Genomic DNA, 16,065 nt, shown 5'->3' with positions numbered 1-16,065 from the left:
CTTTCTTTTTTTACCCTCCTGTTGTCCTGTTTCACCAATAGTTTTTACAATGGGCAAGGTTTTCCTTTTCCAATCAAAAACGTAAACTGACATGGGCGTACTTCATGAACCCCCTTAAAATTGGTTCTTCTCGTACGGCATCATTGGCTTGAACCAGTCACTTTGCTGCAGTGTCACAATTCGTTTTGTTGGTTCAAACACGAGTAATTTATACCTCATGGATTCACAGGGCCTCTGTCCCCCCACCATGGTAGTGTAGCTGCTAATATCATGGAGGTCAAAGTGGGGAAAAAAGACAAGATGGCTGTCCTGAAAAGGAGCAATACATCCTGCCTTAGAAAATATCAGCACACTGTGCAGATTGCAATACGCAATTACCTTTTTTTAGTTTCTGGGCCATCCTGTTTTCTTAAGACCCTTTTTCTCTACCCCTCTGGCGGAGAATATTAAAGCTGTGCAACCCGCTCTGTTTTGGAGGTGGAATGTGAAGGATGCATATTTTCTCTTCAGGTTGGCACGCCGTTGGTAACGGCACGTTAGAAACACATGAGCTTGAGGCTGGAGTGTCGTTACAGGACGAGATCTACGGCCAATGGGGAATGCACAGAATTCTTTCATCTACTGGAATCCAGTAATGAGCTGCAGTGGTGATTTAATGATACATTCTGAGGACTTGATTATATGCATTCTTATCATTTCTGAGCACATCCTGGAAAAAAGAAAAGGTCTTATTCATGGGTTCTTAAGAGTAGAGCATTGCCTGACCTACGATATTAGGTTTCCCTCAACACTCGATTTAAATACATATTGGATACTGCTTAATTTAGCATTGATAATTGAGCATGGCAGTTGTATTGAATATCAAAACTAATTTCTAAAACAGTAATACGCCTTATTGCAGGTTCCAAAGGAGAGACTGATGAAAACAATGAGGACTATTCATCGAAGTCGGACAACTCCGTTTACAACTTGATGAACCTAACACTGCCGAGAAAACGGATACCCAAGGTAACGTCTGCCATCGGCACCCTCCCGGCTGCGTTTAAAAAAACAAAAAACGGGAACTTCCAGAAACTTCCAGAAACAAAGCTTCCTTTTAAAAATACGGAGCCCGACCAACCCTTCTGTCTTCAGAATGCAGTATCGTCTTAGTTTTGCAGATGAAAGAAAAAGGGGGCAAACTTAAAGTCCGTAATAGATGCACGACTGTTGCGCTGCTGGCGGTAGTCACGGTAAAGGGAAAGCGTGCTCTGTTCTGGCTGTATTTGATGTCGCCGAGTGTAACTCAACACCCTCGAGTGGTTCCAGACGGGCGCAGGGTCGCTCTTGTCTAAACTAAACACGGGGCGCTTGGGAACAATACGCCCATCTGTGCACGGACACACAAGACTGTCCTTTGGAAAACAAAGCTGGGGAGTGTCACTGTGGTCCTGGCGGAAAGGTGCCAGGCAAGGGAAGTGAATCCCTGGTAAGAAGAGGTGACTGAGTTATTGATTCACGCTGGCCAACTCCTTTCCTTTCAGGACGACAAGAAGCTGGAGGATAATGACTCTGCTAACAAACGGCGCAGAAAGGGCTGCAATTATCTAGAAGAGGTTTGTTTCCTTCAAACCTTTAAACCCATGAAACACCATTGTCATGATCTCCTGATCAGTGTTAATAAGACATGCCACAGGTTATTAGGGCAATGTTTGATGAGTGTTTGGGACTTCATGTTATAGAGGGATTGATGCCCATTTTAATTCCCGGCTCCTCTGATTGGTCTCTGTTTCTGACAGGCGACAAACTTCTCCAGTCAGAGTGCCCCTTCCACCGGGGAGGGTGGTGCACAGAAGGAGAACAAAGTCAGGTCCATGGCCACCCAGCTGCTGGCCAAATTCGAGGAGAACGCCCCCACCAGCACCCTCCGCAGACAGGTCAGAACCTCCCAGCGTCATGCCCCACCTCCATGGTGAGGACAGCCTTCCTGGTGATGGAGCTGTTGGAGCAAACATGGTCTCCACAGGGCCTGGGTGTTCCCGTTGGGATGTGGTATTCTTCTGCTCTGGATGACTGTTCTGCTTGTGATGGTCTTGAATTCCACCGCGGTTTCTGTCTTCTGGTCCGTAAGCTCTAATGTCATAGGGTTGGTCAAACTTGGAGAAGTGCTTTTTTATTTTTTATTTTTTATTTTTTAGTTGCAGAGCTTGACAGAACTATCGAGGGATTACGAAGCCATATCAGATGCGTGTTGAGTAAGAGATGAAAGGGTTTCCATCTTCTCATTCTCACCAGTGGTTTCTAAGACAGCTTCTCTCCTCTATTGTGACTTTGCATTGTTCAGGTTTTTTCTTGTATCTGTTGTAAGATGAATTAAATGTGAGTTATCTTTGCAACGGCACATTGCATTTGATTACAGCTCTCTATCCTGCCATCACGTTACAATGAGGAGAATATTGACTATATCCCCTTTGGGTTTTAGGTAAGCAAAATGCTTTTTAAGCATTGCCTCTGTAGCAGGGAACGCCAGGTGATACATTTATGTTGCCATAATCTCTCCTGGCCTTTCCTTCCTGGTGAGGGTGAACACAGCCTTTCCTTCCTGGTGAGGGTGAACGCAGATAGAGATGGCATCTGGCCGTGGTGGGGGAATGAACACCCTGTCGTATGTCTAAAGTGTTTATATGTATAGTAAAGTATGTTATAATGCAACTTGAGATCTAAGTAGAAAATATTAGCTTTAAGTAGTATATATTATGTATTAGAAATTAATTTGTTTGTTTGACAAGTTAGTCTTACCTTTGTAGCAAGTCATCATGAACATTTTTGTCCCATTTAGAAAAAAGTAATGGAAATAAGATTTTTAGTCGAAAATATAAGACAGAAATACATTCTGAGATTGGCTTATATTTAGGTTTTTGTGGTGTGGATTTATATGTGGGTAGGGAGTTTGAGTTCCTTACAGGCTGTACCTGGTGTGTCCCTGTTCATTTAATGGATATCAGTGGTGCCTGATAAGAGTATGCTACTGTGAATGGGCATCTCTCCGTGAATGCTTTCATTGGATGAATTGTGTGATGTTTCACCATCCCATACGGAAATGAATAGAGATTCTTATGCCCCTATGTAAAAACAAGACTGACATATATGACGCTTATATTAGATCTGTATGGGACTGCATATACATTTATGTGCAGCGTGTGCTTAATACTCTGACTTTGTGGCATTTTTTCTTGTTTTTATACCACAGTTGCACAACTGGAGTACTGTTGGTTTGTACTGTGTTACATGGTATGTTCGAGGCTCACATTCATGCATTTAGTTCGTGTTGGGTTTGAATTTCAGCCTAGAGTGACAGACAACAGGGGACAGCAGATAAACAGTCTGAGATATATAGCAGTGTGATGTAGGCCGAATGTAATTGGGGAAGCTCTTAAGACAGCAGATAAATGATGAGCTTCCATGAGCCAAGATGGCCTCTTGTCGTTACGGTGTATTTTTGTGTTCCTAATCCTGAAATAGCTCCCGGTTTGTTGCAATATTTCTCTCTGACAGTGAGCAACCGGCCATTTTGTTTCTTACAGCTGCCTGTCGTCTTCTCCTCTCTCCTTTCTTCTAACACTTTTCTTCCTTCTCTCTTCTGCCCTGCCACTCGGAAAAACCCCAAAGTCTGAGTCCGACGCCAGCGGAGTTAAGTCGCTGCCGCCCCCCTCGCTCGACATGAGCAAGAACCCCCGCTTCGCCCGCCCCAAGGACCCGGCCCCTCCCCTGGCCCCGCCCTCCCCTCCGCCCGAGAGGCAGGTACGGGCAGGCCGCCCCGAGGTGGTCGTTGCATGGCCAGACCCAGACCCGAACCCCAGATACCTCCCCAGGGCCTGACGTCACATCCAGACCCAAACCCCAGATACCTCCCCAGAGCCTGACGTCACATCCAGACCCAAACCCCAGATACCTCCCCAGGGCCTGACGTCACATCCAGACCCAAACCCCAGATACCTCCCCAGGGCCTGACGTCACATCCAGACCCAAACCCCAGATACCTCCCCAGGGCCTGACGTCACATCCAGACCCAAACCCCAGATACCTCCCCAGGGCCTGACGTCACATCCAGACCCAAACCCCAGATACCTCCCCAGGGCCTGACGTCAAGGGAGAGCCCCTGGAACATGTGAAAATAGACCCACACACACACCCCATAAATCAGCTCATAAATCAGCCTTCACTGGGGCTTCGGGTGCTGAACTAAAGAGGCCCCTTCCATGACACTCAGATACACTCTTCACCCCCAAAGCCCCCCCCTACCCGCACCCCTCCCCCAGTTCAAATTTAACCTCCGTCTCAAACAACCACCCCCCCCCCCCCCCCCACACTTCAAGTTTTACCTCAGACTCACCCCTCAGAGCTCCCCCCCTCAACCAATCACAGACCCTTGTGTTTCCGGTTTCAGTCGTACGTCGGGTCCGGTTACCCGCCGGGGCTCTCCGCCCCGGCCCCGCCCCGTCCACAGCACATTCCCAGCAGGCCCAAGCCGGCCGATCGAACGCGAGCGCTTTCACCCCCACTGCCCAACGGTGCGGCCCACGCGGATTACCCAGAACCCCCTGCCTCTGGCTGCTCCACCACGCTGCCCGCGTCGGGGATGCTCCAGCGCCTCCAGAGGCTGGAGGACAAGATCGCCCAGGTGATCGGCAGCCCTCCGTCTCTCTCCCCCTCTCCCTTCCTTCATTTCCCCCTCCTTCTCTCCTTCCTTCCTATTGCGTGATGTATCGAACTCACGGTTGCGGCCACGTTTTGAAGTTTCTCTATTTCAGAATTTTGGTTTAAGTCAGAGGTACACAGATGAAAAAAAATGCTGTTAAAATGAGTGTCGATCTTTCACAAATGTGGATAAATGATATACAGTGTCTAATGGAAAGATATTTCCTAATATATGTTAAATAAATGAAAAGCATAAAAGAATGAATGACTCATTCTCTTAGTGAGTCTGTATTAGACTATTATTAAACATTTGGTATCAATGGTAATGTCTCCCCCTGGTCATCCATATAAACCATCAATAACATGTCAAAGGCTTGCAGTGGTTGGGGATGGACAATGACTCTAATAGGGCCCAAAGTGTCTTTTTCCCCATAATGCACCATGGTCATTCCTTCCCATCAGCCCTCTAGCCCTGCATTACTGCTGGGCCCAGTAATCTGTCACTGTGTAAAACAGGATTAATAAACCACACCCTTCCTCACTGCACCCGGCCAAACAAAGCTGGCAGTGCCCTCTACACTCAAAACGAAACACAAACTGCATTGTTTCTTGGGGAAAACGGTGCCTTGATTTAATAGTCAATAAACCACCTAACGGCAGCTGCGTTTAACACAAATGGGCCCAGCAGAGGATGTTTCTAAGGAGAGGTGTAACTCTAGTGCTGCTGCTGTTTCAAGGCTTGCTGCTCTGTTCTTTCACCTTTGCCGTCCTGCAGAAAAAATCTCAAACCCAAAACGCGAGAGACTTCCGCCAAAAGAGCATAAAGGAGAAGGCGGTTCACCTCTGCGCCCTGTTCTCGGGGTGTGAGAGTCTCCCGCCCCAGGTGAATATCTGACCCCCGACCCCGGGCTGTGTGCTGCCCACGGGGCTCTTTTTGGGGCCTGTAGCGCATGCTCTCATTAACCGTTAGCCGTCATCCCAGCTAACCCGCAACTTTGTCTTAACGTCCCCTGTGACGTCGATACCACCCTGCCACAAGCGAGATGTCAGAATGTTATGCGTGAGCCACGATTAATACATCAGTACCCCTACTCACCATAATTAGTATAATAGTAGTTATTTAGTAATAATCGTTTTTTTTGTTGTTGTTTTTTTGCCCGCTGGATTCCCTTGTCACGCATGAATGGGTACTGTGTACTCTGTGTGCTTTAATAGAATTATTAAATGTGAAGACGTAATCAGAAAATAGTTTAACTGAATAGCTTTTTTTTTCCCCCATGACGCAGTTTAATCTCTGGACAAGGCAGATGAAGAGAGAATTACTTATTAACAGGTTTTGCCAGGGACAGGCTCTTTTCCACTGTAGACCTGGGCCCAGATTAGCAGAAGCCATATCCTATTGGCCAATTCCAGCCTGACCTCGTGTTCATTTTCTGCTGCTGTTCATTTTCCGCTATCGTTGTCTGCACCTTGTTAATCTCCTGTTTTACTGCCTCATTTTGTTTAATTTTTTTTCTTTTTTTAATTTCTCTTTTTTTGAGTCCATGCTCGTAGCACTGAAATAGTGAGTTGGCACACCCCACAGTTGATATGCAAGTGTCATGCCAGCAGGCTGACCCATGGGTCAATACTGGAAATCTGATCACCCCCATAAAACACCCAGAATCTACTCTGGCCTGTTTTGACAGTGGGAAGGGGCTGCACTCGTACTGTATAATAGGATGTGTGTCGGGCCACTTGTCTTCCCCTTAGGCTTGTGGGTTGTTGATAGAGTTTCAGTAGCTGCTTAATGAAGAGGCGGTTGGGATTTGGCTGCAGTGCAGCAAGATTGCTGCTGGAATGTTCCGGGATGTCCAGTAGCAACAGCTAGGTGACGAATGGGGGGCGGGGGGGGAAGCCGGGAGCAATTTGCTACCCTTTTCTGTTGTGATAACTTTTTAAAAATTATTATTTCGCAGTCGTAATTACACACAAACATAGTGCGAAAAGACACTTGCTTTGTTTGTTGAAGGTTTTTGGCTGACACATCTTTTCAAACAGAACGAAGACTGATTACTACTGCATCTGCTAGTGGCGTTGCTGTTTTACCGAGCGAGCATTTTTTATTCCCACACTGGCTGCATGGCTCGCTCTACGGCTGCCTAATGAATGGTTTGTGAGGTGGTGGTTGGTAAATGCTGCAACCCCCTTCACAGCAGGAGAGCTGCTGCATGCAGATCAGGGGTGCTGTTGTTGGTTTCCCGCTAACCCTCCGACTCTCGGTTTCCACACCTGCCTGCCTTGTCTGTCCCTTTGTGACGTTCCCTAAACGCCGGCCACGTGCATCTTCCCCGTTCAGAGCGACCCTCCCGCCCCCGGCCCCCTCACCGCCAGGCCCAAAGTCACCCCGCCGACACGTCCCCCAGACTCCTCTGCTGCTTCCTGTTTTCCTTCTCCTGACTCCGCTCCGTCGTCTCTGTGCCAGCAGCAGGTAAAACCGGGACCGGCCTCCGACTGCATGCCCACGGTCCCCCACCAAATCCTCAAACGTGTGGCCAGGCGGGCTGACCCAAAATAGAACAAGCAGGAATGTGGCCGTTGCGCGGAGCTGGAAACTGGGCTAATTCGGATGGCCTTTAGGGAAACGTGCTTTGATGCGATTGCATCTCGGCATCGTTTCCTTTTAGTATTTTATCTCGCTCGTTTTTTCCCCTCCTCTTTGTCTCCTCTATGCTGCCGTTGGATAAACTCCCAGGAGTGAGACTAGGGCGGTAGATAAGGAACTTAATGAGAGAGGCGAGTCATGTGTGGGGCTGTGGAAAGCTCCTGTGGTGATTGGCTCTTGTAGAGCTGCCCCAGCCCACCGCCGTTTTTAAATGCACTCTTTGAATTTGAGGCACTCTGATTCCTGAAACGGACACGAAAAGGTGTGTTGTAATTGTGAGTGTAATTACACTCTACACTGTATGCTTCACTGTACATAACGGTTGTCCACTACGGTTGTTCCCTGCTCTGTACTGAAATCTTGTGAGGCTGTTTTTGGAGTCTGTTTTCAACTGAAATAGATTGGGCATTATTTAGATTATCAAACATATTATTTCAGTTGGAATAAAGAAAGTGCAGGTTTAAATAACACCGTTTGGCTAGATGGCCACTTTGTGTAATCCATAAATAACAGTCACTGGCTCATTTTACGCAAATCACTTTCTGTTCTGAAAATTAGCCACAATTCTCTTCGTCTTGCATTTCGACCCTGCTTTTTCTGCTTGCAGTGCAACAGGGCTGCTACATCGTTTCTGGTCTTTCAAAAGCATGCCAAAAGCTCTTTAACCTCTTTTAGGTATTGTGTTACCAGCGGAACATGGCCTGACCGTATCGCTTCAGTTACTCCTCCAGGCGTCTGTGCTCATTTAAGAGGCATGGCTATTTCTTGACTCAAGCTCGAAAAGAACACGTGGAGCACACCTTGCATGCGAGAGGCCAGGCAGAGCCTTCTGCGCTAGGACTGCTGTTTTAGCACAATGTTTCTCAGTAAAACTGTTTGTTTATGCTTTCGGCTTCCATGGGACAGGCTGCTTCTTCTCATCCTCCTCCGAGCTTCTGGTAGTGGATTTCAGAGGAGCACCAGGAGACCAGGCAGGCCAGCTAGCTACAGTATCGAGGGGGCATTCTTTCGCCTCCCTAACTTTTGTGAGCAGATGTTTGAACACAAACCCCTCTTGTTTGGACAGGGCGCTCCCTCCTCATTCGTTTATTTTGAGAAGTTTCTTCAAAACGAGAGTCCAGTCATCTTGACTCCTGGTGAAAGGAGAGGCTCCCAGAGCTCTTGTCCTTTTGCAAACGTCGAAGGGACCCGGGATCCCCCGGATGTGTGTTGCATGGCTTGAGTGTGGAATGCCCTCCATACTTTGCTCTCTTATGCTTCAACCTTGACTTGCCTTTTCCTCCGAGAGCCTGACACCTGTTTCTTGTTCTTCCTCTCTCTCGCTCCCTCCCTCTCCCTCTCCCTCTCTCTCTCTCTCTCTCTCTCCCTCTCTCTCTCTCTCTCTCTCTCTCTCTATCTCTCCCTCCCTCTCTCTCGTTTCCCATTACTTTTATCTCTCCTTCGCCGCTGTCTGTCAGAGAACTGTGGGGAAGGTGTCGTTGGTCATAGGGGCCATGGCTGAAACCCTAGTCACCCTGTATGAAAACGACCACAGGCCCAAAGCCGTGTGTTCGCCTCCCTCACCGGTAAGCAGCCCCCGCAGAGCATGGGTGCCTACAGTGCCGTGTCGCGGTCGGGGAATTGGGCCTTGTAACCGTGGCCTTGTGACCGTGGGCTCAATGGCGTTGTACTCTTCTGCACGGTGCTTAAGCTCAACTGTACCTCAATACCCATCATTCATCTACACAGGACACACATATGTATGAGCGTTCTGTGTTCATGTCTTTATGGACATTGTGGTCAAGTATCCAAAACTACAGTAGAAATAACCGTGCAACCGGCACAACTGTATATGCTCTTATCGGTCTACATCCCTAAATCCCTATATATCTCATATCCCTCTTTGTGCGTTGATCTTGTGGGAAAGCTAATTTCGAGATTCGGGCAGAGCCAAGCCCGGAGGTTTGTTGTGTTCTATTTTGAGCCAGAAAAGGAGGACTGTTTTCAGGGAATCGGTGGAAGCGTGTGCCTTGTGGTTTGGCGTAGCTTGGTTCGAAGAACAATGCTCCTCCGTGTTTGGGGGACCTGAGGCAGGAGCCTGGTGACGGCGGGCTCGTCACATGGGTGCTGTGTGTTTCTCCCTGCAGGAAAAGCCGTCCCCCCGAACGGTGAGAAGCTCCCTCCCTGGCCTGCCAAACATTACGTACTGTACCTGTGCCCAGACCCCTGAGGCAGTATGGAAGCAATACAATTGGCAACTGAAAATAGTTGATGCTAACGTTGCTAGCATCTGGAATGTGTGGTGATAAAGCATTCGCTCATGTTCCGAAGCTTGAACTTGCACCGTAGTTTGTGCGTGTCTGTGTCTGTCTGTGTCTGTTTGTGTGTTTGTCTGTTTGTATATGTGGTCAGCATCCCGTTGAGCACCAAATTTGCCAACTTGGCTGTTTTGTGTACGGGGCCAGCAGCTATGGGATCCAGAAGCTCCTCCCCGGCTGCATATGCCCTCCCACCAGTCCGGCAGTAAATGTGAGCTGCGCCCAGCGCAGAGGTGCTGGAGTCATGGCCTCACAGGTAGTTTGATACAGTCGCTCTGCCCTGTGTCAAGAGTATTGCCTTCAGTGGTGGTATTATAGTAACAGGCTCCAGATGCACAAGGTGCTAAACGACGGCATTGACTTTGGGTCAGGGAATCGGCTGGGGAAATGGCTTAAATCCCCTAATAAAGCTAATGGTCCGCAGTCATGTCCGAATGGCTTTCAGTGGCTGGTCACGGCCCGTTCCCGCGGCCCCCGCGACTGCATCGTGTCGGTTTGTTATGGTGGCATTAGTTGACTCTGCCCGTATTCGCATGTGCCCTCGGCTCTTGTGCTCTAGTTCGTTTTCGCCGACCCCTTGTGAGGTGACCTTTCTGTCCAGCGCTGAGTGTGCTTGAGCCGCTCCCCCCCCGGGTTTCGGAGGGGGGCAGGTGGGTGCCCTTCCGTTAATGTAATCGTGTCGTGACGTGTAAGAGTGAGTCTCCAGACTCACCGGTGTCCTCGCTCTCTCTCCCAGGGCTCCTTGCGGAGAGAGTTCCCTCAGAACCTGGGTGGCAGCGACACGTGTCACTTCTGCGGGAAGCGCGTGTACGTGATGGAGCGCCTGAGCGCTGAGGGCTGCTTCTTCCACCGCGAGTGCTTCCGCTGCGACACCTGCAGCTCCACGCTGCGGCTGGGCGGCCACGCCTTCGACTCCGAGCAGGGTGCGTCCCAACTCCACTGTCCCGCTGAGTGAGTGAGTGAGTGAGTGAGTGAGTGAGTGAGTGAGTGAGTGAGTGAGTGAGTGAGTGAGTGAGTGAGTGAGTGAGTGAGTGAGTGAGTGAGTGAGTGAGTGAGTGAGTGAGTGAGTGAGTGAGTGAGTGAGTGAGTGAGTGAGTGAGTGAGTGAGTGAGTGAGTGAGTGAGTGAGTGAGTGAGTGAGTGAGTGAGTGAGTGAGTGAGTGAGTGAGTGAGTGAGTGAGTGAGTGAGCAAAGCAAGTGAAGGGTTTGTCCATTTTGTGCTCTGTGTTTCTTAATCTAACTGATGTGTTCATGCTGGCAGGCAAGTTCTACTGCAAACTTCATTTTGCTCAACGAAAAACAACAGTCAAGTACAGGAGGCGGATAGTAGACCAACAGAAGGTAATGAATAATGCTTAACACATAACGTGTGTCACACTGTTTCACATTCATCTTGTCTGTTTCAGTGATATTAACTCTGAATTAATGCAGATAAAAAATGTCAAACCGAGATTGTACCAGCTTCACCTGCTTAGACTTCCTCACAATTGTCCATTAATGTTTTGTGAATTAGTGAATTTTGTGAATTGTGCCCAGAAAGGGTGTGCATAAAAAGATACTTCGCTCCTGCACTCCAAGGGCAAGCTATTTCTCCGTGCATTTTATTCATGATTCATTATATTCATTGAGCTGTTAAGAAGTTCATTCTGAAGTGTTACACACTTGCTAAGAATAAAGAATATGTAATGAAGGAGAAGCCTACACCGGTTCTTCACCTGAAGGATCCGTCGTCCCGTCCTGTTAAATGAGTGGTTCTCCACTCATAGGCACTAATAGGCATTATATTACATTATTGGCATTTGGCAGACGCTCTTATCCAGAGCGAAGTACAGTTGATTAGACTAAGCAGGAGACAATCCTCCCCTGGAGCAATGCAGGGTTAAGGGCCTTGCTCAAGTGCCCGACAGCTGTGCGGATCTTATTGTGGCTACACCGGGATTAGAACCACCGACCTTGTGTCTCCCATTTCTCCCATGTGTCTCATTTACCTTAACCACGACACTACAGGCACCATGCATAGTCACATAAATGGACCTCCAATCTGCTGACTCCTTTATTCTCCTGTCAATATGATTATAAAAGTCCCTGATATATATATATATATATATATATATATATATATATATATATATATATATATATATATATATATACATATATATTTTTTTTTTAACTGGTAGTAATTGGTAGTTGGTAGTCATTTAAATAATTAAGAATAGTAATTTTTGAATTGATAATGTAATAAGTAATTAATATAATTAAAATCAATGAAGGGGCTTAATTAGTTTTTCATTTAGGTTCACCAGTTTATAGCAGCATCTGAACCTCAAATCCAAATCTGGCCCTTGTTTTCCCAGGTGATTAGCTGAACAATTAGTGCTAATGATTGGCCAGACTTCACACCTGACTCCCAGGTAAAGGCCAGCAGGTCTCGGACCCTGGTTTATAGGAATCGGCTGTCAGGGGGCCTTGTTTTAGGCGTTACGCCCTTTAGTCATGCCCGTGTGTTGTTGTGCTCTGCCTCTCCCTCAGGAGGCCCAGGGTGTGGCGATGGCGGGCGGGCCCGGGACATCACCCCCTGACCAGGGCGACGGCTCTCCCCCGGCCGCGGGCAGCCTGCGGAGCCAGCCCCCAGGTACCCTGACTTCCTTCCTCAGGAAGGGGCTGCGCTGGCCCCTGCGGGCCGCCCGGGTGGTGCGGGACGGGCCCCGCAGCCTGGCCCGCTGGGCCTGGGGCCTGGCCCGGGCTGCCGGCCGCCACCTCAGGGACCGTGCGGACGACTACGCCTACCTGTACGAGCTGAGCAGCCTGGGCCTGCCCCTGCTCTGGGCCCTGCAGGAGGTCCTGGCCCACATGTGGGCCGAGGCGGGGCCCCTGGCCCTCCCACAGCTGCGGCTGTGGGTGGAAGAGAACCTGGGTGCTCGGTTCTCTTAAAGAACCCAAAACGGGGTGGGGTGGGGTGGGGGGGAGCCACAGTGCCTTTCAGCATCCCTGACACGCACGCTCGTTAGAGCCACTGTTTGACCACGTGCGAGGGGTGCTTGTCCTTTCAAGCTCACGTTTACATACTGAGGAATGCGTAGCTATGAACCCATTACTTTGCTTGTGTCGGACTTTAAAATTGTTAATGTCTCATTGGTCAAAGACCCTTTTGTCGGATGGCGAACAAACCAAATTCTTGGGCTTTCGGTTTATAATGATCATTTGCGAGTAATGAAATAACCCACTTTGATGACCTCTCTTGAAAAGAGATTTGCATGCTTTTTTAACAACACGAAAGGTCATGCACGTAGTCAGACAGTGGTTTACAGCATTTACCAACTTGTTATGATTGCTGCGGAGCATCCAATGCAAACATGCCTGTCTGATTTAAAAAATTTTGCTGTAGTGCTAAGCATTTGCACAGATGGTTTTCACATGCTCCAGCCTATTTCTCCTCCTTCCCGTGCATTGCTCGGGTTACAATCGTTTTTTCAAAAAACTTTAAAGTAACCAAAAAAAAGGTTCACTTAAAGCACTTTATTTAGAGGAGTTGCCTTTGCCTGACGTTAACGCTGGGTGTGACAGGACTGTGAATGTGTTGTGGCCACAGATCATAAACGACTCGTCCTGACCCTGTATGTTTACTAAGCCTGCTGCACACTGTTTTGTCTGCCTGCAAGTTGTGTGCAATGCAAATTCCAAACAGTTTTATTTTTATTTTTACAACTTTTACAAGCCATTCTCCTCTGAGTTCTTTGAAAGGCCGAGGCGTGATTTTTTTTAAACAAGCAGATCTGTATAGCTGTCTGTGACCACAGCAGTGCTACAATAATATACTCCTTTTAATGTTTATGTTTTTGCTTCTGTTTTTTTATCTGTTTGATGCAGTATTCCTTTTACCGTTAAGTTGCTGGGTTTTTTGCTTCATTTATTCGTAAAATGATCTCTGATTAGAATTGCTGTATGGTCGCTTGTACCACACACCATTACACTGCTTTATTATTTTCAGTATTACTACAGTCGGTTGACTGTTGTGGACATTTTAAAAATGTAAGGGTTATAAAAGAATAGTTTTTTTTAAGTTGAATGTTAAATTTAAAGAAAGACCGTGTCATTGACAATCATCTCCTCACTCAAGGTTAGGTTTAGTCATGTTTACCTGTACACTGGATATTCGTGATGGAGGATGATTTTTATGGCTATATTTTCTCTTCCTTTTACAAATATTGTGTTGTTTTGGCAAATAGTACTGAGCATTTGAACATAAAATTGGTAATGGGTTTACATGAATAGAAATTACTGAACAGTGTAGGGTTTAAATAAACAGAAATGACATAATTTCATATCCGTTAAGTAGCTGTGGATCGTATCGGCAGATGGTATGTCCTTGATATGGGAATCTGCCTGCTTCAGTCAACAAACATTGACACCAAAAACAACCTTTACTGTAGTTCTAAGAACTCTGTTTGTGTGGTATCATAACATAAATCGGCAAGACATGTCCTGCTAATTTAGCTTACAGTCCACATTAGTGCGCTTGTGTTTGGCAGCAGCATTGATCCACAGAGTAAAAATATCACCTTTGTCACAGCTGTCTTGCTGCATACAGGTAGTCATTCTAAAATTAAGAATAATTCTAACTCCTGATTGTTACTTCCTAATTATTTTTTGACAGTTCTCATTTCTAGAATACATTCTGGTGCCTCCAGACACAAATCTGTGTGGACAGAATTAATGGACAGAATGACTTATTTGGCCACTATCTTGGCTAATCCTTATTTTTGACTGCCAAATGCACTGTATGTGCAATCTGTACGTAATGTATTTTCTACCAAAGAATTTTGCCAAGTTCTTTTGTTTAATCATATTTTTGACACTAGAATAAGGACTGGCTTCCTTTCTCCATGGCTTCTGCCATGACATTGGGAGGTCCCAAAGTAGAGTGGATGGATGCTCTTTGTCTGGTTTAAAACTGAAACACTGTATTATCAACATTAATTCTTATTTCAAGCTGTGGAAGGCACATACAGGTGAAACTCTGTGTTTTGCTGAAAACGATACCAAATATTTGAATGTGTTATCATATTTCCATGCTGAAGGTTTACCCTTTGACAACACTTGTTTAATGTGTTACATGTTTAGCTTATGAAACAATTCTATGCAAATGATACACTTTGCAAGTGGCATTAAAAAGCATTATGACTTGTGTGAACGGTTAGAAATCAGATTTTTTCAGGCTCCGTCTAGAGCTTCATGCTGCCACGGTCGGGTATCAGATCCTGACCCAGCCAGTGTCGAATATGGCTGGCAGCCTTGCCTTGCCTGGCAAAAATGGCGCTAGCGTCACCCGCTGGAGGGGTGATTTCATTCGGTAGGGCTCCAGCATCGTGTCGTGCCCCCGCATCTCCCGCTGGCTGATTGTGCTCCCGCGGTCTGCCTGTGGGGCTGCCGACTGATGTCTGCACAAGCCCAAATACCGTAACCACAAGCAGCGGCTGACGTCACGTGCTTCGGAGGAGAGCATGTGCTTGTCTGCGCTCTCCCAATTTGATAGCGGTGGTAGCATCAATGAGCATTGATGAATCTGATTGGTTCTAAAGTTGGGGGAAGCATCTAAAATGTTTAAACATAAGATATTTTTTTTATTTTCTCTCTTATTGCCCAAAAATGGTATGGACCGTTGCTGTTTTTGTAGTCTTTCAGCTTTCCACTCTCCTGTACACCAGTTCTTCGATGATTACAGGTGTTTCTTTTTTTATGATTTTTAGTGTACTGTATCTGCTTTAACCAAACTAAGGCTCGCTCTTGATGTTTTCTCAATTATTTGTTGACTCCCTTCCATCTCTTTTCCATTTTCCATTCTTTTCTGTCTCAATTCACTCATAGCCAGTTTCCAATGCTACAGCCTCTGATTGGCTGAGTTCTGACTGCATGAAGGTGAAAGTTTGCATGGTCATGTGGTCACGTGCGTCATTTCTGCAATGGTGGCATTTGGCTGTCAATTAACCTTTTCATTTGCATCGAGAACGCTGCATGGGTCTTGCGTATAACATTTATCTCATTCACCAGTGACAACTAACACCACATTGCAATCATTTTATCATGGCCCCCAAAATAGGATTGAGAAGCGTTGCGAGACTCCGCTTTGTTTAGCCGCATCCGCATATTTCGACCGGAGGCTGTATTTTCATGCCGTTACTCGACCTCGAACTCCCGCACGTGCTTTACTAACAGAAACGTTTGCTTCTCGGTCGTCCTAACTCGCATGTTCAAAGGCAGGCCGCCGATTGCCTGCAGAGCATTTTCGGACCCCGTCTGGAAATAACCAACTTCCTTTTTCCGTCTCTTTTTGTACGTCCCCTCTCCGTTATTCTCTATTTCAGAAGCTGCTCCCCTTTCTGAAAGCCATGCAAGAGCTCTCTCTTGTTCTTCCTAAAGCAAAATTGGGGTTGTTGTTCCTCTGAAG

General features: G+C 47.1%; 1 protein-coding gene across 5 annotated transcripts in view; it reads left to right on the top strand.

Annotated features, from left to right (window-relative positions):
- The window catches only part of LOC133111704 (F-actin-monooxygenase mical2b-like), a 93,604-nt gene that overhangs the window by 38,747 nt on the left and 38,792 nt on the right, over positions 1–16,065 (top strand). Inside the window, exons 14-26 of one of the 5 annotated variants that reach the window (XM_061222249.1) lie at positions 902–1,008; positions 1,524–1,595; positions 1,779–1,916; positions 3,649–3,780; positions 4,427–4,660; positions 5,453–5,560; positions 7,016–7,147; positions 8,779–8,886; positions 9,448–9,468; positions 10,355–10,541; positions 10,879–10,958; positions 12,150–12,252; positions 15,983–16,065. The exon at positions 15,983–16,065 is cut by the window's right edge and continues 187 nt beyond it. In XM_061222249.1, coding sequence (XP_061078233.1) covers positions 902–1,008; positions 1,524–1,595; positions 1,779–1,916; positions 3,649–3,780; positions 4,427–4,660; positions 5,453–5,560; positions 7,016–7,147; positions 8,779–8,886; positions 9,448–9,468; positions 10,355–10,541; positions 10,879–10,958; positions 12,150–12,252; positions 15,983–16,035 — 1,475 coding nt within the window. In that variant the 3' untranslated portion in view covers positions 16,036–16,065. Of the gene's footprint in view, positions 1–510; positions 632–901; positions 1,009–1,523; positions 1,596–1,778; positions 1,917–3,648; positions 3,781–4,426; positions 4,661–5,452; positions 5,561–7,015; positions 7,148–8,778; positions 8,887–9,308; positions 9,469–10,354; positions 10,542–10,878; positions 10,959–12,149; positions 12,253–15,982 lie in introns of those variants that run through there. The other 4 variants (XM_061222247.1, XR_009705008.1, XM_061222248.1 and 1 more) reach the window with 4 other exon arrangements.

The sequence above is a fragment of the Conger conger genome, chromosome 15, assembly GCF_963514075.1.
Source record: "Conger conger chromosome 15, fConCon1.1, whole genome shotgun sequence".
Lineage (NCBI taxonomy): Eukaryota > Metazoa > Chordata > Actinopteri > Anguilliformes > Congridae > Conger > Conger conger.
The sequence above is the reverse complement of the archived record's forward strand: the minus strand, read 5'-3'. Positions and strand labels throughout refer to the sequence as shown.